Source organism: Eurypyga helias, unplaced genomic scaffold (genome assembly GCF_000690775.1).
Source record: "Eurypyga helias isolate BGI_N326 unplaced genomic scaffold, ASM69077v1 scaffold18235, whole genome shotgun sequence".
Classification (NCBI taxonomy): Eukaryota; Metazoa; Chordata; class Aves; order Eurypygiformes; family Eurypygidae; genus Eurypyga; species Eurypyga helias.
In genome coordinates this window covers 22,004-44,047 of record NW_010251008.1, presented here as the reverse complement: position 1 = coordinate 44,047, position 22,044 = coordinate 22,004, and the positions used below count along the sequence as shown (strand labels likewise).

The window sequence follows — 22,044 nt, the reverse complement described above, 5'->3', positions numbered from 1 at the left end:
TTTAATTTACACATGGTAGTGAATGGAGCAGTGTTGATATTCATACTTGTATAACAGTTGGCACTAGCAATATTCTGCAGCTTAATATTATTAGATTGTTGCAGACACTTCACTATTAGCAGCACTGTCTCTTTTGCCTCAACAAATGAAAATGCAGAATGTGTTTTTCCTCTTTTGATTACTGAGTGTGACAGGGCTGAGAGGGTAGAAATATAGATTCAAGCCTTTTTGGAAAATATTGCTATAGGACTATATCAGAAGTTGTGCTTTATTAGGAGAAAAGTACCATTGCTTGAAACTGTTAATCATCTTGGAAGGTTCTGGGGTTTTGCATGAATAAATAAAATAGTTGAATCACCAGCATTTGGAGAGAGGGCAGTTGGTTTTGCTATATGGCTGTCATTCATCAGTTATGTTTATTCTAGTCCAATAGTTTTAAAAAATATTTTATAGAGAAAGTCCTATCTTATTTCCTAGCAATGAGCGTCCTGGCAGTGAGCAGATGGTCTCCCTCACTGATGCTTTCTTGAATAAACCAGGATTTGGAAATCGCTGCATGAAGAACCAGCCTCTTCCGTAAGTTGTTAGCTAATCTCTTGAATGAGATTGTAGCAGGGTATTACTAGTGGAACTTGAGTAGTGAAACAAGAATGAATTGGCTTGGCTTTTCACTACAGCCAATGCTTCAGATATATTGTTGGCAATAATATCTAATATTGGGTCAAAAGCAACAAGCAAACAGCAAGACAACAATGCCACTGTCATGGTTTAGCCTGGGTCAGCAGTAAATAACACTCAGCCACTAGCTGACTTTCCCCTCCCCGTCCCCCAGTGGAGGAGAAGAGTAGGAGGAAAAGACGAGGAAGCTCATAAAGTTAAGATAAGAACTATTTAATAATTGTATATAAATGAAAAATTATAGTGATACTATTAATACTAACAATACTACTACTAAGTAATAAAAATAATAGAAAATAGAACATATGATACACACAACCGGCTGACCAACACGGTCCTGAGTAGCAAGAGTCCGAGGGCCCCCATAGCAACAACACAACCAGGAAAAAGTCAGCTCTCACAAACTGTATCTTTGCACCGATTAAAGAATCTGTTCCCCTCTACACAGGAACTACCCATGCAATAATATGCCAACTGCCTGGAATACACCTGCTGTTCATCCTAACCTCAGCAGCCTCCTGCTGAGCCAGAAGTGGAGCACTGAGAATCCTTCACCTTCCTGCAAGTGCAGCACTCACAAGAAACTCACTATGCTGCCAGAATGCCCTGCGGGTGCAGGCGGCCTCCCACCACCACAGGTAGCGTCCCTGTGCCATAAATCTTTGTGGAAAATGTCATGGCAAGTACTGGCAAAGGGATTAGTGTGTAAGAACCTTGCCATGCTAATATGCATGGAAGGAATCCACTATGTTTTTTTTTAAGGGAGCAAGACTTGCTGGAATTTGAAATTGAATTTTCCTGTGTATTGTCTAGAATCGGCTGGACATCGGTCATCTATCTTACATGTCATCCAGTACTGCCTCTCTGTGCACATACAATGTGCATTTCTAGAAAGTTCATTAGACTTACTTTCTAGGTTGTTACTAGGTTGTTTCATGTTGCAAGCGTTACCCTCTGAAACTGCCCAGGAACCTTTTAAAGTATGTTCTACCTTGAGATAAACTCAACAAGTTTGACATAGTGACCCTGTATTTGCAAAAGACTCTTCTCAAAGGTGTCATGTGACATAGTTTTCATTACAAAAAAATAGAGCTATTTTCATTCAAAGTATCTAATGTGCTAGTGAAGGTGAAGTTTTCCTATTAAGTTTTACTTCAACTTGGTAAATCATAGAAACTACCTTATCTTCACTGGGACCTCAATTTATTTGAAAAGCTTCCTTCTTTCACAGTGAAGATAAAGGCTTGAGCAACCCTCACCTTTGTTGCAAATAACTCAGGTCAGGTTTCAGAGTGAAGTGCAACTGTTTTGTGAGGCATCACAAACTTCTGTGACTTCAAGATTTATTCTGATATCTTAGTGCAAGATTTTTGGTCTTAGTGTATGGATGTTTGGTCTACAAAATGACTGACCCACTCCCAGTGATAATATGAACCTGAGCAATTCCTCTGAACCAAAGGTATGTTTGATGTTTTCCTGATAAACATTTGTTTAACAGCTTTAGAAACTGTAAAGTTTACTGTGATTTATTAGGTTTTTTGTTCTTTCCAGAGGGTGCAGCACAGCACAGAAATTCTTCAAGATCTGACCCACAGAAATATTTCAGATTTTCTGGTGAAAACATATCCCACACTGATAAAAGGGAGGTAAGGATGAATCTGTCTTTGTTTTTTTCAGACGAGGCATTTTGTACCTGGCCATGAAATTTTAATAACAACATAGCACCTGATGTGCCACAGTATTGTGCAGACTTCAGCATCATGTCTATATATTCCTGATGTAAAAATAGGAGATGCTCATTTTAGGGGAGTTAAATTGTTTCAATTATACCTATTTGTATAATCAGGTACTCCTTTATAGGCAGAGCTGCTTTTCAGCGTCGATGGAATGCCGTGTTAATGGCAACTGTGTCAGTGGTAAGAAAACGGATGCCTCTGCACAGCATGGTGAACTGCCTTGCAGAGATACCAGTTTGTGTCCCTGAAGAACAGTAGCCACACCAGCATGACCATCATACCAAGTTAATTATCACTTGCTTCCCAGAAGTGCTAAAGAGCCAAGGGACAGCGTTACACACATACATCTATCCTACTGATGGCTCCTCAGCTTGAATGAGTGTCATGCGTGGTAATCAGCTGTGCAGTATCCATGGCCCATTATTTCTGATTCAGGCCTTGCTACCTCTTCAATTCCCAGCAGAGTTCCTGAAATTCCCATTATATGTCGATATGCTGGCTGCCTTTGACTCTTTGACAAAACAGAAAACCAAAACCCACTGCAGAGAATACCAAAAATCCTAACAAGCCCACAACTCAAAGTAATCAGTAGCAATTAAAAAAGAAAGCAGTGTCGGGAAGAAAAAGCTGTCTAGAGGAAACTGGCGATCTGCAAAGCATAGGAATTCACCTTTGATTTCCATTTAAGCCTGGCAATACCGTTGACTTTGGTTCAGTGCATGAAGAGACAGGATTCTCTCTCTCTGTTTCAGCCTGAAGAGCAAATACTGGGTCAATGAGCAAAGGTAAGAAACCAATTCACAGATTATGGTGGTAAATAAAGGAACAATGAATTTCTGTTTAACTGTGGAGCCTCACAATGTTTCTCCAAATGGACAAGTGGAATTGTGGCAGATAGAGTAGAACAAAGAGATGGCTTCAGTGGGAAATAGTTTTGGGGGTCAGCAATGCTTTTATAAAGACACGGGGTTATATTTGTTTGGACTACCCCCACGAGGACAAAGGCTAGAGTTACACAATGGAACTATCACATTTTTATTATCTACAAGAGTAAAAAGTAATGGGATCTGGGTGATGGAGACTTACAGTATAATACTGCACTACATTGCAATAGTGCCCTGACACAGCTCTTTCGAAGTGCAGCAGAAAAACATGAACCCTCCATAAAAAAGGACCTGGGTAAGATGAAATCTAGACACAACCTAGTGAAATAGATATAACAACCACAAGCCCTCATCCCCGCTCTGAACATGTGCAGTAGTTTTATAAAACAGATTCCACTAGTGCTCTAACGTGGAGGCATGAGCTAACCCCAGGGTGATGTCTGCATTGCAGATACTAATCTTAGAAAGATGACTGATGAGCCTGGAGAATATACTTAGTTTTTCATAAGCAGTAGGAATTCACTTCAGAGGTAGCAGCTGGATGACTGGCTTCCTTTACGGAATGTCTGCTTGTTCATGTACAGACATTACTTTCTGTAGGATTAGACCTTGGGTTCATCTCATGCAACAGTGTTTATCACTATGGAGTATTGGCTGGCAGCAGTATTGATGAATACCTGCTCTTCTCAGGGCAACTGAAATTTTAACTGAGGTCCATGCTGTCCTCAGTCCTCCGTGCTGTTCAAACAATTATATGTCCATTATCTTGATGTAAAGATTTTGCACTGTAGAAATAACTGTTGTCTCCAAACCTTCTATCTAAATAATAATTTTCTCAGGATCCTGACATGAACCCCTCAGAAACTCATAGGACTACTATTATTTGTAAGTCCCATAAAGACCTAATACAACCTGTTAGAAAAAGAGTGAAGATTGTTATACATAAATTATATGATGTATAGAATTCAAACTTAGGTGGATTTTTACTATTTCCATCAACATTCAGAGTTTTGAGTCTGTGCAACAAGTGACTGATGATACTGTTCTCTTTGTTAGGTATGGAGGAATTTCTATAGGAGGAAGGCTCCCAGTCCTTCATGTTTCTGGAGATCAAGTTGTCAATTTTTTAAGTGATCTTGGCCGAATGATGAATGTGACAGGAGTAAGCAAGATTTTTATGGGTTTTTTTTATCAATTGTTCCAAAACTGAAAACCTGCAGCACTGGATTTCACCCAGGCAGCTGATCTTCAGCCTTTTCTTTTTTATTTTAGGGACAAAATTCACTGGCTGCTGCTAAAGAAATTTCTAATTTCCTTAAATACATGGAAACTGAAGATAATATTAAGGTATTTGCTGGAAGCAGTACACTAACTCACAGTCTCTCTTGACTTAGGCTTCACATTGTAAGAATATTGCTAGTGGTATTCTCAGGTGCAAGAAGAGCTGAAATACTATACTTACAATAGTAATACAGGATATAGTGTTAATGCAAAGTTATTTCTAATGTGAGATATTTTTATAACCATGTTCTTAGTACTTCTTGCTGTCCTAAATATTTCCAAGTAGGACACATTCTACTAAATTTTAAAATGTGCTTCTATAAAATCCAACAGTGATTGTCCGACCCTTTTAAAAGCATAATATGTGAGCTGCTTCTGCTGAACTGTGCCTAGGAGCTATGAATTTCTGGTTCTGGATTTCTCCCTGCTGACTGACAATGCCCACCAAAGTAGATAAAAGGCAACCGAGTTTTCTCCTGCAGCTCAGAGCTGTTAGTGAAGGCTTCATAAATGAATCTTTGCTTTCTGACTCTTTTAGGTGTGGTTTAACAATAAAGGCTGGCATGCTATGGTTAGTTTCCTTAATGTAGCCAATAATGCAATCCTTAGAGCTAACCTGCGGACTGGCCAAGCCCCTGAGGAATATGGGATCACTGCTGTAAACCATCCTCTGAACCTCACTAAAGACCAACTCTCTGAAGTCACTGTGTAAGTCTGCCTGTGCTCTGCTACTGGCTTTTACCCCTCTGTGCTGGTTTCAGTCAGGAAAGAGTTAACTCCCTTTACCGTGGCTGCTAGGAAGCTGTTTCTGGATGCAGAGAGCAGCACTGATAAGTTCTCAGCTGGTGCTGGGAAATGCCTGCCCCAGACTCAAGGTCTTTCTCCGCTTCTGACACTGCAGCTGTGTTTCCAGCTCTCGCTGTCTCGCTACAGGCAGTGCAGGGGACACACAGTTCAGGCACCTGACCCCAACTGACCAAGGGAGTATTTCATTCCATAGTGCGTCATGCTCGGGGCAGAGGTGAGGAGGGGGGCCGGGAGCCTTTACTCTCTCTCTCTCTCTCTCTTTGACTCTCTGGCACTTGCTAACCCTCTCCCTGACTCCTGCGTTAGCTGCTTTGCTGACTCCTGTGCTGGCTCGTTCATGAGGGAGTTGGTGGGTTTGTTTGGTTTTCCCGGTCGTGCTATTTCTGACAGGGTTCACTCCGAATCTGCTGTGACAGCTCTTGGGCTGCAACTCTTGGGCTCTCTGGCTCTGACTCTCACTGCTCAGAACCTAGTTGTGCATTGGTCAATGGGTGGTGAGCAACTGTATCAGAATTGTATCATATGTTTTATTTTCTGTTATTTCAATTGCTTGTTGTTAGTAGTGTTTGTATATGTTAATTTAGATTCAATTAGTAAATAGTTCTTATCTCAGTTTTACAAGTTTCCTTGTCCTTTTCACTCCAATTCTTCCCCTCCAGTGGATGAGGGGAGGGGGAATCTATGAGGGTGGCTCTCTGGTATTTTGCTAGCCGGAGTTAAACCATGACACCCTCCCTCTCCTGGCAGCTTACCACCTCCAGTGTACTTACACTCTGAGGAGAATAGTTCAGTTGACAGAATGTGGAGGTCTTTCCCTGAAGTTTTATTCTAATCAAAAATTAGATATACAATATATTGTTTTCTGTCTCATTATATTCCTATAAGAGTTCATTCCTACCCTATGTAGGAGCTATGACCATTGGTTATACATGATTACATGTTTCTGTTGATTCCCAAGCACAAAGTTTCTGAAGTCTTTCTTCATACTCCAAAGCCAAGAGATCTACTTGTGAAATAACACAGAGATCATAATCAGAAAATGAATCAGAAATTGTCCTTAATTGACTACAGGTAGGCAGTAGTTGACAAACTCCAGCTTGGTGCCAAGGACAGCACACAGGTAGATTTTTCAATGGCATGTAGTAGGGTTGGTGTATTCCAGGACCTGAAATCCATAATTTCTTGAAAAAGTCAACCCTGAGAAGACATGACTTCCCACTCATGTCTCCTACCAAGTCCAGAAGTCAGTGAAACTGAAAACCTCTGCCTTAGCACAGAGGCAAGACCTGTGCTTCATCTCACTGTCTGCAACTTGCTGCTTTTGAGTCCCTCTCTTCCCAGCTCCCAGAGCCCTTCAACTATTGCGCTTTAATGTCTAGTTTGACACACACCACACAGGAAAGGCTATCAAACTGAGAGATATATAGGAGCTGAACTGTTCCAGAGAACGAAGGCAAGTAAAAAATCAGGGAATGGTGCCACCAACTTCTATATTTGTTAGCTATGGCTCCCAACACAACTTGGGAAAATACAAGTCTTCTACTTACAAAATAACCTTGCTACTTCAGGATCTTAAAATTCCCTCCAGATTCACCAGATGTTAATGTAGTGTTGGTTTTCATCCATTCCCTTGCTCATTGTCCCTTCCTGTGCTCTGTTTTAGGCTGACCACTTCAGTGGATGCTGTTGTTGCCATCTGTGTGATTTTTGCCATGTCCTTTATACCAGCTAGTTTTGTTTTATACCTGATTCAAGAACGTGTAACAAAAGCCAAGCATCTACAGTTTGTCAGTGGTGTGAGCCCTGTGATCTACTGGCTAACTAACTTCATGTGGGACATAGTGAGTAATTGCTGATCTGATTTCATAGCCTGCAATTAATTATTCCTGGGTTTGGATGAACTGGGGACTAATTGTGAATCCATTGAAAGTGATTCTGAGCATTGCAAAGCATTTATTTCTTTAAGTGTTTCTCAGAGAGCATACTAATCTGACCTCCTCATTAGAGATGAAGAAATTAAGTCAGACGCACAGCTCCTTATTCAACTAACGAAGATGAAATTGTTGCCACCTTAGGGTTTCCAGTCCTTACAACGGAATGTGTAATAAAGTACAACTTACCATAGCAGGGGAAAGCCCAATTGCCTGATGCTAGTTGCTCCTGCCCTCTAGAAGAAAGCAGAGGGGGTTTCAAGATCTTCAAGAAATCTAAGTGAGAGATTAGGAGGCTGCTGGAACGGGAGCTGGAGGCCAGAAAAAATACTCTGGGGTGTCTATAATGACAGATGTGTTTGTTTAGGTCACTGAATCATGTTCACTCTGTTGTTGCAAAAGAATTTAGACCACAGGCCCAGGCTTGCTTAGACAGGGCTCAGCTACTCTCCCATTACTCCTCAGGCCACTTGTTACAAAGCAAATTCTATGCCTGCTTGAGGCACAGCAAGGGGCTTGTTTTTAAGCCACACATTCTCAGCAGAGAGTGGCCAAGAACTTAGGCAATAAGGAAAGCATGAACATGGACTTTAAAAAAATTTTTAAAAATTTTTAAATTTAAATAATTGAAAACCCAGAAACAATTTGTGCTTTGGAAGGTGCTCTTCCAGGATAAGGCAAGGCAAAGCATTAATTCAGTAAATGAAGGAAAAGAAGCAGGTCTCCGAGTCCCTGTCCCCTGCTGGTCACAGCAGCCTCCCAGCAGCTTCCTTGACAGGAATTCTGTTTGGCTGTGGTCCTTGACAGCGTGATGCAAAGGTATTAATTGGTGTTAGCAGTTCTGTGGAACGCCACCTTCTCTTCTGCATGGGGACCTCTGTGCACTGCAGTAGACTAGCACTGCTAATGCTGAACAGAGAAATTGAGAAAAGCAGTGGCCAAGCATGCTCACTTTAGCCTCCCCTCAGGAATGTGGCTCAACCAACCAGCTTTTTCCCTCCTACAAAGCCTTTGCATCACCAGAAACTGCTCTTCCTTTGCATAGCCATGGCCTCTTTCTGTGTGCAGCCTGCCAGCAGGACCATGAATAATTGCCTCCCAAACCATAATCTAAGAAACAACGTATGTTGTATTTTTGATGAACAGTCTGATAAAAAATGTCTCAGAAAAATGTTGAGTGCTGCCAGGGACCCACTGATGGAAAAGCTTGAGTGTGACAATTCTAGCTCATAAATCCTCAATATATAATCCTTTTGGAACGATATGTAGGATCTGGATATGTTTGCAGACCTTCTCAGGTCTTACATACTGATCTTCACTCTGTGATGTGGCAGGTGAATTATGCACTGAGTGCTGGAATGGTTGTGATTATATTCACTGGATTCAACAAGAAAGCATACACTTCTCCAACTAATCTCCCAGTGCTTGTTGCCTTGCTCCTTCTGTATGGGTGAGTGTTCAAGGTTGTCCCTGCATGTGGGGCCCCATATTTCACATGGAAATTATTTTATGTTATTGAACTTGGTACGTAGTGAAATTTAAAGTATAAAACCACGTGGGTGTAATACAGGTTAGAATTGGATTCTGTCCCTGCTCCAGGATATTTACACACTCCGTCGGCCCCCATGCCATGTAGAGGAGAATTTTTTGTCACTGCCTTACATGGTTATGCATTAAATGTGATCCTTAGAGGTGAATATATTTATTTGGTTTGTTGCTTTCTGATATGTGCATTGTGTATTAATTTAGCAGTTATTCATTTGCTTCATTGACAGCCAGTACTAAAATAACTTTCAGCATTTAACCCGAGTACTGAGTCTTCAGCGCTTATTTTTTTAACTTCAAAGAAGCATTTGTGTTAGCAAAATAGCATTTTGTAAGACTTACTGAAATTCACTTGCTCTCATTTAGTTAGTGATCATGTATTTTTATCTATAAAATCATATTCCTGACCGCCTTGCGGCTGAGGTAGTCTAGGCAAAATGGTTGATGAGATCTATTTCTAAATTTGAAGAAAGCTTTTCGCATCCTTCTAGGTATATCACAAAATAAGCCTAAGAGGGAAAAGGTTTTTTTCTGGGCAGACTGAAGTTCTGAAGTTCTCATGTTCTTTGAAAATCCTAAGAAATTGTAAAGTATTATCATAATTTAACCTCTGTAAAATACCCAATGTTAAAAAATGCTATCAGGGTGTTAATTTGTTTTAATTTTTCATTATATCCTTTTAAAGTGCAATAGTGGCACCTTCAATAAGTTGCCTGCATCTCTCTACTTTTTTAAAATACGGTAATTCATGGCTGTGTGGATGGACATTTAAGGTGTCTTAGCATATTTTAAAACATCTACCAAGATGAAATTTTCAGAAAAAATGCAAACACATGGCAGTCACTTAAATAATAATTTCATAATTTGCTAGTCAATAAACCGAAAGGAAGGTAAATACATAGAATCATATACTAGCCCTTGGATTCAGCTGCAGTCACAATGGGAAATCTAGGATGACTCTTTCTGACCACGTGTATTGTGCTGTTAAGCAATTCACTGTGTTGCTGCTGAATTCTTCCTAGTCAGACTGATTATTGCTAAGCACTGTAAGTTTATTCCAGAGGAATACTCCTTTTGGGCTGCTGCATGTGCATTTGTTATGTCCCAAAACAGGACAGGAAGCACAGGAAGATCCAATTCAGGAGTAAAAATGCAATGGTAGAGGAGTTAGAAAATAGTATCAAAATTTACAGAGTTTCTGATTTCTTTGGACAGTTCCAAAGGATGAGGAGTATCTACAAAGTAGTTAATCATATTTGCTTTCTCTAACTTTTCTTTGTTTCTCCCACCTGGCGTACAATCCACTGAGATATGCAAGGATACCTGGGATGGTAATAACCTTGCCAGCATTAAGTTTTTTCAGTTTTAGCAGCTTCTGCTGTACTATATTTTAACAGCAAAAAAAGGCTAAGGAGAAAAAACTTTTTAACTAGTAAGCAGGGAAAGAATACTGTAGTGGCATCCCTGGTTGGTTACACCATTTCATTACCCTTGGGATGAGAAGAAAGCTCAAATTTGTGTTTTCATTAGGCCAACGGACATGTGAATACCGAGAAGCTATTATCATAGTTCTTCTATCTTTTGCATGCAGATGGGCAGTAATTCCCATGATGTACCCTGCTGCTTCTTTCTTCAGTGTCCCTAGCACTGCTTATGTTGCACTGTCTTGTATTAATCTCTTTGTGGGGATCAACAGCAGTGCCATTACATTCATCCTGGAGTTATTTGAAAACAACCCGGTAAGTGATGTTTTTGACACCTGGTTATAAAGAACTGTGCAAAGGGTATCTGAGCATAACCACCTCTAACAACAGCAGCCTTTCTCTACCTTGCCATTTTTCCTGTCAGTAAATGAGTGGGGAATTTGCTGAGTAACTGCAGGGACAGGTGAGCAGAATAACCCAGAGAAGCAACTCGGGGCAATTCATATCTTGGGCTACACACAGAAGGAATGACATTGAGTGTTTTTCATCCTTTATGAGCAAACATCTGTACGCTTTAACAGTTGGGGAGGAGGGGACATGGCACTTTGTGCTTTCTTCTGCAGTCGGGGTTGTACATGAAGAGGTAGATGGTAGAAAATTCGTAGTCACCACTAAGTAAGGAAAGACACTTAACCCCTGCTAGTCATTGTGTTAGAGCAGGTGTTCTGCTTACAGTAACATTTTGAGAATTTCCAAAAATGGTTTAACACCACCAGGAAGGTGGCAGAAAGTACAAGAACAGACAGAATACATTGAATGCCAAAATTAGTTCTTAGAAGGGCTAGGAGATCAGTTTATAAACCACTGGCTTGTATGCACTACTACTGCCACTGATACTCTGGCCACTAAGATTGACACCCCTTCTACATCTGACAGCAATCTAATGTTGGGAGTTGCACATTGCACCACATTCTGTGTAGCTATGCTCAGGCACTGGTACTTTTCAGTATTGTGGCAGTTCTGATTATAGAAATATTCCAGCTATAAATAAAGATGTTGTGACATAAAAATTATACTCTTTCTCGCTCTCAGTTGCTGTTTATAGTTACATGTTACCTCTGCTACATAGAGAAATACTTCATTACAAAGATTAATTTTTTTTTTCCCCATTGACCGTTTTCCATGAGCACCTTGTCTGGTGCTGCATATGCCAGCATTCTGCTGTGCTGTGTTCTAGGTTGCAGATGCTTTGGGTGTAACCTGGTAATTACCCTGTTTTCTCTGTTGCAAAAAGACAGAACATTCAGTTTCTCTGACACAACAAAGAACTTTTCACTCATGTTGCTATGTTTTCTTAAAGAAGTCTGGCTTCAAATGCTTATTATGTTGTTTCTGTTTCTTATAGTCTTTGTTGAAGTTTAATAAAACATTGAAAAACATGCTGATTATCTTCCCACATTTCTGCCTGGGCCGTGGACTCATTGACTTGGCCATGAACCAAGCTGTGACTGAAGTATATGCCAGGTTTGGTAAGAGCCAATAAGCCACAAGTCATATCAGTGTCACGTGTCCTCACCTTGGGTGAGATAGTTGGAACTGTTACCTTGAAAAATTAGTGCCTGTTTCTGAAATTAACCCCTTTCACATCATCAGGTGGATGAAGAATATGAAAGTTGAACCTTTCTGAAGGAATCATAGCTTTTGATACAGCTGCCTGAGCTCTGTGGCCCAACCAGTAGTCTGTATTGGAAGTGAACTCATTTGTTCAGACCCTGGTGTCTTTTTATCATTCATTCTGAAGGCCTTAGATCATTGCAGTAAGATGTATTATTCCATTTTGTTTGAATACTTCAGTGGCCCTCATTAATGCTTCAAATGGCTGCTGTTCTTCAAATGCACCCTTTTGGGATATGGCTGTCTTCAATATCAGACAACTTATTATTAAAAGAATAGTCATAGAGCAGAATTCATCTGGTTTTATTCAAAAAATGTATGTCTTTTCATATAATCCATGTAAATTTCACGTTATGATATCCAAATCAGTGCATGTTCAGAGAAATTGTATTCATTTTTGCTCCCGTGCAGCAGCTGAGATTGGAGTGTATTTTCCTAAGAATCTTTGTAAGACACTGGAAAATGGAGACATTGGCTCATCACAAGGAAATCAAGTACAGTGTTTCATCCTAAACTGTTATGATTATGCCCTTTGTTCTGAGGAACAATGTTTTGTTTCAGCAGTATTTCATCTCACTTTCTGCTGCTCTTTCTCCAAAGGTGAGGAGCATGTTTCCAATCCTTTTCAGTGGGACTTTGTTGGAAAGAACCTGGTTGCCATGGCTGTTCAAGGAGTTGCATTCTTCATTCTGAATCTTCTTATGCAGCACCATTTGTACTCCACAAGACGGTATGTCTGAAAGCTTGTATTAATGTTCCTTTATTAACAGAGTGTCTTTGTTATTCTTTATATCCCCTTTTTTAATCTCAATTTTTCAGCTTGTTTTTTTCTGTTTACTTACCTGATTTCATCTTAATTTGTTGATATCCTGGTTCAAGAAAGCATTTACAAATGTGCATTATCTGAACAGGATTTAAGAATACATTAATAAAGAAGTTACTTTTCTTGAATTAAGACTTTAATGTAATTTTTTGTTTTTTTAGATTAAGACTCTGCAATAGTGAGATTGTAAAATGACTTAGAAAGTTTGTAGTGTCGTAAGTACTGGTAAGTCAGGTACTACCCTGACAACCCACAGCAGGAACTGTAGTCAATTGCACAGGGCAGTTGCAGCCTGGATGCTCCCCAAGCTTCACCTTGCTGCTTTACAAATGTGCCTCTCTCTCAATGAAAGCAGCTACGTTCCGGGTATGACTGGGTCATTCACTCCTCATCGAGATTCCCAACAGGAGTACTAACTGGAACAATTATGAAAATACTGTCTTACAGGGAGATCTGCTTAGAATATCTGTAGGAGGACTATCATTAGCTACTGAAGAGCAGCCAAATAGCAAAAGCATGCTCTTTTGAGCAATCTATTTCCTCCCTTTTTGATATTTAGAGATTAACTTTCAAAGGTCAGGGAATCTCCCACCAGCATGAATGCTCCAGCCAACGTCACATTGGGCATTTTCAATCCCACTGCTTCCACCAGCCATATTTTTTGGCAATTGATTAGCCACTGTTTCACACTGTTACTCTAACTGCACCCAGGGCAATTCATTGTTACTGCAATCGATCTCTTGGGTTTTTCCAGGTTTACTGAGACTGCCATGTCACCTATTATTGGTGAAGACGAGGACGTTGCAGAAGAAAGAAGAAGAATTATGAATGGAGGGAACAAAACAGATATCTTGGAATTACAAGAACTGACCAAGGTAATATTTCAAGAAGAATGAAAAAAAATTAGTCTAGTGTAAATTTATTCTTCTGGGATATATTTCAAATGCAGATTCAGATTATATTGTTTTGAAAATCAGCCTTGTGCCTTGGAAAATAACAAACATCTTAGAAGTCAAGGCTTGACATGTTATTTGGCTATTCCCTTTGATTTCAAATCAAACCACAGGAAGTCCAGCAAGGACAGTGCAACTCTCCCTGCTTAAGGTTTGTTTTTACCTCACATGGCCTGACATGAGTGTTATCTTTTAAGTGTTCATTCCTACTACTAGTCTTTTCTTCTACAATGCTGTTTTTTCCATAGGTGAGTTTCACTCTCAAGGTAACCATTTGGTTACATGGAGGGCTATAGTTATTGCTAGTTTATCTTCTTTCCAGATATAGAAAGCATCTGAGTTATGCTGTCAGAAAATGCATGCAAGCTTGCGCTTCAGAAATACAAAGATTACACATATTGCGGGGAACTCATTTCTCCCAGTTTGGTCTGATATGTCAGGGATACTTTGCCCCAGGAAAGCATCAGGTCTGTCTGCTAGTGCTAAAGACATGAAGTAAAAGGCTGCATACATAAAAAATGGTATTTTTAGGGGTCATTACAAATTTATTTAATGTAACTTAACATCTGACTTCGTAGAATGCTTACTCTTTCACTTTTTTATTTACTCCTGTCTTGGACCTAAAGTTGCCTCATCCCAATAGCATTAAACTGAAAAATTCAGAATACTTTCTCTGCTGTAGATATCTTGAAATAGTTTTCTGGCTTGTGGTTTTTTTCTGTCAATTTAGATTTATGCAGGTAGACAGAAGCCTGCAGTGGACAGACTCTGTGTTGGCGTCCGTCCCGGAGAGGTAGGTGGTTGTTCAATAACAATACATTCCATGGATCTGTTCAGATTTCATGTCCCTGCTGATTTGCAAGTTGGAAATACTAAAGAATGTGATAAATTTTCTAATGTAGTGCTTTGGTCTTTTGGGAGTGAATGGTGCTGGCAAAACGACAACGTTCAAAATGCTGACTGGAGATACTGATGTGACATCTGGAGATGCTGTAGTGGCTGGCAGTAGGTAAGTAATTAAAAAAAAAAATGACAGTTCATTTACTGAAGTAGAACTGCCCAGATCATGGTCTCAATGACCCAATTGAATCTAATGGCAAGAGCCTGCAAATTAAGTACCCAGTCCAGCAGGGTACTTTGAGCTTTGGGACTTTCCTCCACCTGTTTATAGCATCTTGGCCTGAGCTGGCATAACTTCATGAGCTAACGCAGCGTGATCTGGTGGTACGCTCTCATGTCAGTTTAGTTCCAGGTTGTGTGCCTTTATTTGTTAGGTGTAGTTGGGATTTGACTCTTTGTCCACCAATGTGATTTGAACAACAGCTGTTTTGTTGCCAGGACATGGTCCTGTGCAACCTGCTATAGGTGACCCTGCTTGAAGAGGTGGCTGGACAAGGTGGCCTCCAGAGGCCCTCTTCCAACCTCAACCATTCTGTGATTCTGTACTGCTCCTACTGCTACCAACAATGTGTTAGCCTTGTGTCTTGCTTCTCTGTTCCCAGTCACCATGCTCTCAGGTGAAATTGACTGGTTTGGGGTTTTTTCCCTTCTAGAAATAAACACCATTTCCAAAAATATATGATCTGAGTGGTTGTTCAAAGAATTTCTCATTAAGCTAGCCTATACTTAAACCAGAAAATGGGTGAGAGGAAACAGGCTTACACTCTTACCCAGGACCGAGCTGACTTTCATGAGAACATATCCCTTGCTATTCTGTAGAGTAGGATGTTGTGTCAGGAAGAATGCATTCTCCTCTTACAAGAGTTGTCGCCCCAGAAAAGAAAGATTTTATTTAAAGTGTCCATCTCTGTCTTAAAGCTAGTATTACAGATACAAGGGGTTTTTTTGTTTGTTTCTCCAGTATATTGACCAACATTTCTAATGTCCATCAAAACATGGGATACTGCCCTCAGTTTGATGCCATTGATGACCTGCTCACAGGACGAGAACATCTCTACTTATATGCACGTCTGCGGGGAGTTCCAGCAGAAGAAATCAAGAGGGTAAAAAATCATTCCTTTTGACTTACACATAGTTACAGTGAATATCTGTGGTGATTAACTGGTTTGATAACACGCCAAGGGCCAGAATTTCCAAAGTAGGCTTGCCATTCCGTGTACTGAAGTCCTTGGAGTGGTTCCTGTCACTTGGACAGTTAAGTACAAGACTGCACTATCAAATGGCATTAATGGTACTTGCAAAACCATGGCACTAACTGTGGAAGGCTAAAGATGCGATTGCTGTGACTCAGAACTCCGCTGCTTGCCAGTTTGTTCTTGTCTTTAAGACTCTGCATGTATAAGGAAGAAAACGTGAAGAAATTCCAGAGGAAAATAATTTAAATTCTTGCACAGATGGGAATTCTACAGCTGAGGCTGGTTCATGGCTTTCCCTGAAGTAGTCAGAATTCCCTTTATCATCATAAATCTTTTGGACTCCTCTGCTCCAGTTTGAAAGTGAATGTGCTAAAACCCTGGGGATCGTCCTGTCCCTGCCGGAACAGGGATGTATCAGCAATCCATCTGTTATGGATTAGCAGCTGTGTGAAAAAGATGCTCTTTCGCGTAGGTTGCTGAGTGGGGCATCCAGAAGCTGGGACTTCCTATGTATGCAGACCACCTGGCTGGCACCTACAGTGGTGGCAACAAGCGCAAGCTCTCCACTGCCATCGCCCTGATCGGCTGCCCGCCACTCGTCTTGCTAGTAAGTGTTACGGCAACATAGCTCTGTGAGAGTTCAGTGTAACACCTCAAAAAAACTGCATGCTGAAGAGATCCAAGGATGTTTGTGGCAGTCCTTGCAAGCTCCTTTCTACCCTCAACTTACATCTACTTCAGTGTGAGTTCTTTAATTTCAGGGATAGACTGGGATGCATAACTGTTTTCAGTGGACCCCAAGTGATTATGAAAGGAAGATCTTCAACACAGAATGCTTTGAGATAAAATCTATAATCCAGACAAGTCTGAATTTAAATCCATGTTTGGTTTCAGTCTACCTTTTCTTGTCAGAATATAACCCCTCATGTAAAAGTTGATCGTACAACATATACCTTGCTGCTTTATCCAGCAGAACAGAGGAAGATAGCTCCTCTTTGCACCCTGTAATATCTTTGGAATAAATTACACAAATTTAGACTAAGCTATACAAATGCTGAAATGTAGTTCTCATCAAATAACGTAAGTTATCAGATAATTGCATACCTCAAGGGAAATTCTACATTTGTAGAATTACTATAAAAATCCTTTATTTAGATAATACTGTACCATCTTAATTTGTAGGCTAAATATAAACATTTTAATGGCATGCTTCCTTGTGCCATTTAATATGTCTCTACAAATATTCTGCCCCTACATAGTAAACAGCCCAATAAAATGTTTTCTCATAATTTCTTAAGAAAAAATGTTGAATGAAAATTTTTTTCTCAATGATTTTCTTTTTTCCCCCCTAACTGGATTACCTGTTTTATGCAGGACCAGATCCTTAGCTAGTGTAAATCAGGGTGACTTCACTAGCTTCTTGGGTAGAAAAATGTGTCCTATATGTTTATGTAAGAAAGAACATTACTTGGGAAGAACTCACTCTCCTCCTTCAAATTTTTGCCCCAGAAAAAGGAAGTTTTATTCAAAGTGTCCATCTCTGTCTTAAAGCTTGTATTATAGATATAAGATCCTTTGCTTTGTTTCTCCAGAATATTGATCTACATCTCTAATGTCTGTCAAAACATGGGAGCCAAACTTGACACAACTGGATTTAGCTGCTACTGCATGAGCCTCTTTCCATTCATTTCTATTTTGGGTCCTAAATGTTTTTATAATGGGGTATCACAAGCGCTTATGTTTTTGATATCTGAGACCACAGACTGGGGACTGCCTTTGTTTTAACAGTCCCTGCATTCCCTTCCCGTTAGCTGTGCCTGACACAGACGGCATTAAGTTCTTACCTGCAGTTTCTTGTACTTGTTTACTCACTGCTTTGTGCCAAGAAGTACGTTAGTACCCATTCACTCATGTGCTTTCTCAAGGCAGATTTCAGCAGGGAAGCATATGCTATATGCTAAGGCCTGAACACTCAATGACTTGATTCTAAATAGATTTCCTCTTTCTTATCTGCTTCTCTGACTCCCATTGCCTTAACATTTCCCTTACAGGATGAACCGACTACCGGAATGGACCCTCAGTCCCGACGCCTCCTGTGGGACTCTATTGTCAGCGTGCTCAGAGATGGGCGAGCTGTGGTTCTAACCTCACACAGGTAAAAAGAGTTAGAAATCAGAATGCCAGAGTAGCTGAAGTTCATCTGCTGGCTTTTGTCTCAAGTATCTGTTCTCTGTTTTGAAAGTATGGAAGAATGTGAAGCCCTCTGCACTCGTTTAGCCATCATGGTAAAAGGTACCTTCAAATGCCTGGGCACAATTCAACAGCTAAAATACAAGTAAGCAGAATATTTTTTATGATGCTTTTTAATGGGAAAACTTAGTGTATGTGACACATACACATTAATACAGCAATCCAATCTGAAGACCTGTAGTTTAAACAGACCTATTTCTGGGTGCAGCTCTGGTATCCTAGACAATTTGAGCAGACTTTGTTTCAACTCTGTTCTGCTACACACCACTCCTGCAGGGCAATTACAGAGCTTCATACACAGGTAGACATTATGCATTGTCTTTCAGATACTGTTAATGTTTTCATACCTGCTGAAAAATAATTCTCTTCCTGAATAATGAAGCCATCTCTTAATCCAATTCCCAAATCCACATGTGCTTCCTAGGTTTGGAGATGGCTACATTGTCACTCTGAAAATCAAAGCTTCAAAGTCTGGGCTGCCTCCAGATCCTACTCCTGCTGAGCAATTCATACGCATGAACTTCCCAGGGAGTTTACAGAGAGAGAAACACTACAACATGCTGCAGTATCAGATTTGCTCCTCCTCTCTGGCTAAGATTTTTCGGTTAATAATCTCCAATAAGGAAAACTTGCATATTGAAGAATATTCTGTGTCTCAAACAACTTTAGATCAGGTGAGTAAAAAAAAAAAAGCATCCATGAGAAAGCCTGTCTGGCAAGAATTAGGCAGTACAATGGGGATTCAGCCAAACAATGGAAGGACCAAACTGTTCGGAATAGAGGATTATCTTGCACCACTTTCTCAGGCAAAATTCCCAGAAACCTCATCAAGGAGAGTGGATCAGATATGAAATCTGCAACTTATACCCTAGGAAGGTGCCATGTGAAAGCTGATAAAACAGTGCTTCCCAGATATCAGAATTGACACAACCCATTCCTTCAGGAGCAGCAGTCTGAGCAAGGTCAGCTATTCAGAAGGCTTGCTAAGCTGGGAATAACGTTTTATTTGAAATGAGAGATTTGGACTGTGTTGTGTCAGGGATACTGCGGTATCTAGTTAAATGTTTCTATTTCTGTCATGCACCTTTATATAGGAGCAGTTAGACACAGAAAACCCGGAAAGTCCACCGAGACTGTTGGCAACACCTGCTTGCTAGAGGGTATTAGCCCCATCTGCCTGCTTTCCTAAGGGTACGCATATGCCAAGCTGTCTTTGATGGGAATGCTAAACACATTCCTGGCTGCCTTACAGCTTCCTATTAAAATATTCTGTCTCCTCTTTCCCATTGCCACCAAACTCATTCATGTTGTGCAAGCCATGCAAACCTTGCTGAACCCATCTCCTGCTTAAGAAAAAATAGGATTTTAGTTGCCAGTAAGTGCATCCAAAGGAAGGAATTTGCAAGGGAGTTTATCAAAATAAAGGAGGAATTAATGATCCCTGCTGATATGCACTGTCTCAGTTCAGTTCTTGTCTACGTATTCCCCTTTCTGTCTCTTCCCTGCAGAGAGTCCAAGAGGATGCAAATGTATGGAGACATTCTACTAATTCATCTCAGTTGAGGAGATGATGACATTTTCTGCTTTCCTCACACAGGTTTTTGTGAACTTTGCAAAACAGCAGATGGAGGATGAGGAGATTCCTTTGCACCCCCGTGCAGCTGGAGCCAGCCGAGAAGCAAAGGTGTCACCTGCTTTGCATTAGCAGGCAGTTGCATAGACTATTCCTACAGTCCCTAGGGCTTAGAATGTGCACAGTGCAAAGATGTGCCATACCAGAGCAGTACAACGGTAGAACAAAGGCTCCCACACGCAGTATTACACTGATTTTTCTGCATCTTTCTGAGCACTGTGCTTGCAACAGCAGCAGTCCTCGCAACAGCCAACTTCTACTGCTCTACCAGGAACACTGAAAGTGTCAAAGGAAAGGCAGCTCCTTGCTGTAGAACAAAATCTTCCTCGAACATAAAGTTCATTACAAGATACAAGAAGAGAAGTCTTATTTTTCCTCGTTGACGTGTAAAGAGCATTAGGCAGTTTCTCTGTCTGGTCCGTTCAAGCTCGTAGGTTTTTCTAGTTTAACTCTTAAGTCAGCTGCTACCAGTCGACAGGCAGGTCCCAAGACAGAGAGCATTGCCCAGCTTAGAAGTGGATTCCTGCCATCCTGAGTACACAGGACTACCAAGGTCAGAACATCGGTGCTGCCTGGTGGGCTGGTGCTGGGAGACTGCCTCACTGTCTCACTAGGCTGCCAGTGAAAACAGACAGTTGTCTCGGCAAGGATGGGAAGAATTAATTCAGATCTCAGACCTAGGCAAGAAATTTGCTTTTAAAAAAAAAAAATCTTAATGAAAATGATCCCATACTTCAAGTTTCTCAAATAGAAGCAGAATGTCAAAATGGAGTTTAAAAGGAAAGAGAGTATGTCCAAATCTTCCAAAAGTCTTGTTTTCTCATACAAGCCTGGAATGATATCCTTGTTATTAAGCAAGATCAAATTTTTCTTCTTTCCTGTGACTGGACATCAGGTGGATGTGAAGTGTGAACAGGGTATGTGCTTTCCCTGTGCTCAGAAGGAAAATTTCAACCTGCTTGTACTCCACACTGCACTCAGTGGGAAATCATTTGACATTCAGCTGTTTTCTTTAGTTCATAGTTTAACTAGTAGAAAATAGCAATACTGAAAACAAACTCATAATGATGTATTGCTTGAGTTATCTACCAGATCTAACCATTTCTAAGTCTCCTCTAAGATAACGTTATACAGAAATAAAAATCTGGTCATGTATTTTTGCTTTGTTAGTTTTTTTTCTTCAAATGATATAAGGATATTCTTGCTTTTTACAAAATATTACAAAACTTCAGATGTAGTATTCATCTTTTGCCATTTCAATTGATTTCAAAATATAGTCTAGAATTTATTGCATATTCCACCCTTACAAATAGTTGCAAAAATCTTTCTATACATTCATTATAGATAAATTAATCATGAAACAAAACAGTATCTAGGCATTCTCTTCATATTCTAAAATAGCTTCTTTAAAATGTCATCCAGATAGATTTCAATACTATTTTTTCACTGGATTTGCAAAAAAACCCAACTAAGTCCCACTGAACATCTTGTGAAAACGGAAACACAGGAAGTCCCAAATGTAGCTGATTTTTCTCCCTGGCTCTGAAAATAGGAGGAAAGCTACCATTCTGAGGACAGGCAGTCACTTCATGTATTTACGAAGTGTATTAAAAATCATTCTGAGAATGCTGACATAAATGCTAAGTTAGAGACCCTTTAGTATCATAAAGACTTGTTCCATGGAAATGGCCAAATATCCCAGATATAGCTTAGATCAGATCTCCTGAACCTTATTTACCAGTTTGAAATTTACTGATGAAGACGACTAAAACCAAACATAACTCCAGCAATGCAGGATGTTACATCCACAAATACTACAAATACTTCTTCCTTCCGGTTCTTTTGATAAATTAGGGGTTAGACCCAAATCAGATATTTGAGATACTGCCTATATCTTTATTCATATTCTTTGGTATTGTTATTTGCTACAAAGCACCTGCCTCCAGGCAGCACACACCCTTCTTCAAGTCAAAGGCAGCAGATCGTGCGACGGTCTTCAGGCCAGCCGGCCGTGCTGGCTGAGCTGAGCTCCCTGGCAGCTAGCTGGTACGTCCTCGTTCCAACGCACTTACGCCTTGCAGAATGCCACTGCTAAATCTGGAGCTGCCTTTGAGCGCAGACTGCGCAGTATCTCTGATCCATCGCTCTCAACAGACTAGGACGGGAAAATCTAAGTCACTTGGGCTACAGTGAACTGTAGGGGCCTTTGACTACCAGCTGTGCAGTGAAGTCTTACTTTTTGAAGGACCTTCTGAGTTGCAAACTCTTGAAGGTAAGGAAGTGTGGCTTTCAGACACACGCAATTTCTCTCAGCAGTGGCGATTCAAAA

At 40.4% G+C, this 22,044-nt stretch overlaps 1 protein-coding gene across 1 annotated transcript in view; it reads left to right on the top strand.

The window, feature by feature from the left end:
* ABCA4 (ATP-binding cassette, sub-family A (ABC1), member 4) overlaps positions 1–19,812 on the top strand; it is a gene marked incomplete at its 5' end in the record, with an annotated part of 45,390 nt that extends 25,578 nt beyond the window's left edge. The window contains 21 exons of the mRNA XM_010151881.1: positions 478–576; positions 1,127–1,316; positions 2,230–2,324; positions 3,167–3,199; positions 4,355–4,460; positions 4,571–4,645; positions 5,118–5,287; positions 7,050–7,227; positions 8,652–8,767; positions 10,454–10,601; positions 11,692–11,815; positions 12,561–12,690; positions 13,538–13,658; positions 14,467–14,529; positions 14,639–14,745; positions 15,598–15,739; positions 16,305–16,439; positions 17,884–17,987; positions 18,075–18,167; positions 18,507–18,756; positions 19,680–19,812. Coding sequence (XP_010150183.1) covers positions 478–576; positions 1,127–1,316; positions 2,230–2,324; positions 3,167–3,199; positions 4,355–4,460; positions 4,571–4,645; positions 5,118–5,287; positions 7,050–7,227; positions 8,652–8,767; positions 10,454–10,601; positions 11,692–11,815; positions 12,561–12,690; positions 13,538–13,658; positions 14,467–14,529; positions 14,639–14,745; positions 15,598–15,739; positions 16,305–16,439; positions 17,884–17,987; positions 18,075–18,167; positions 18,507–18,756; positions 19,680–19,787 — 2,587 coding nt within the window. The remainder of the gene's footprint in view (positions 1–477; positions 577–1,126; positions 1,317–2,229; positions 2,325–3,166; positions 3,200–4,354; positions 4,461–4,570; positions 4,646–5,117; positions 5,288–7,049; positions 7,228–8,651; positions 8,768–10,453; positions 10,602–11,691; positions 11,816–12,560; positions 12,691–13,537; positions 13,659–14,466; positions 14,530–14,638; positions 14,746–15,597; positions 15,740–16,304; positions 16,440–17,883; positions 17,988–18,074; positions 18,168–18,506; positions 18,757–19,679) is intronic.
* Between the last annotated feature and the right edge of the window lie 2,232 nt (positions 19,813–22,044).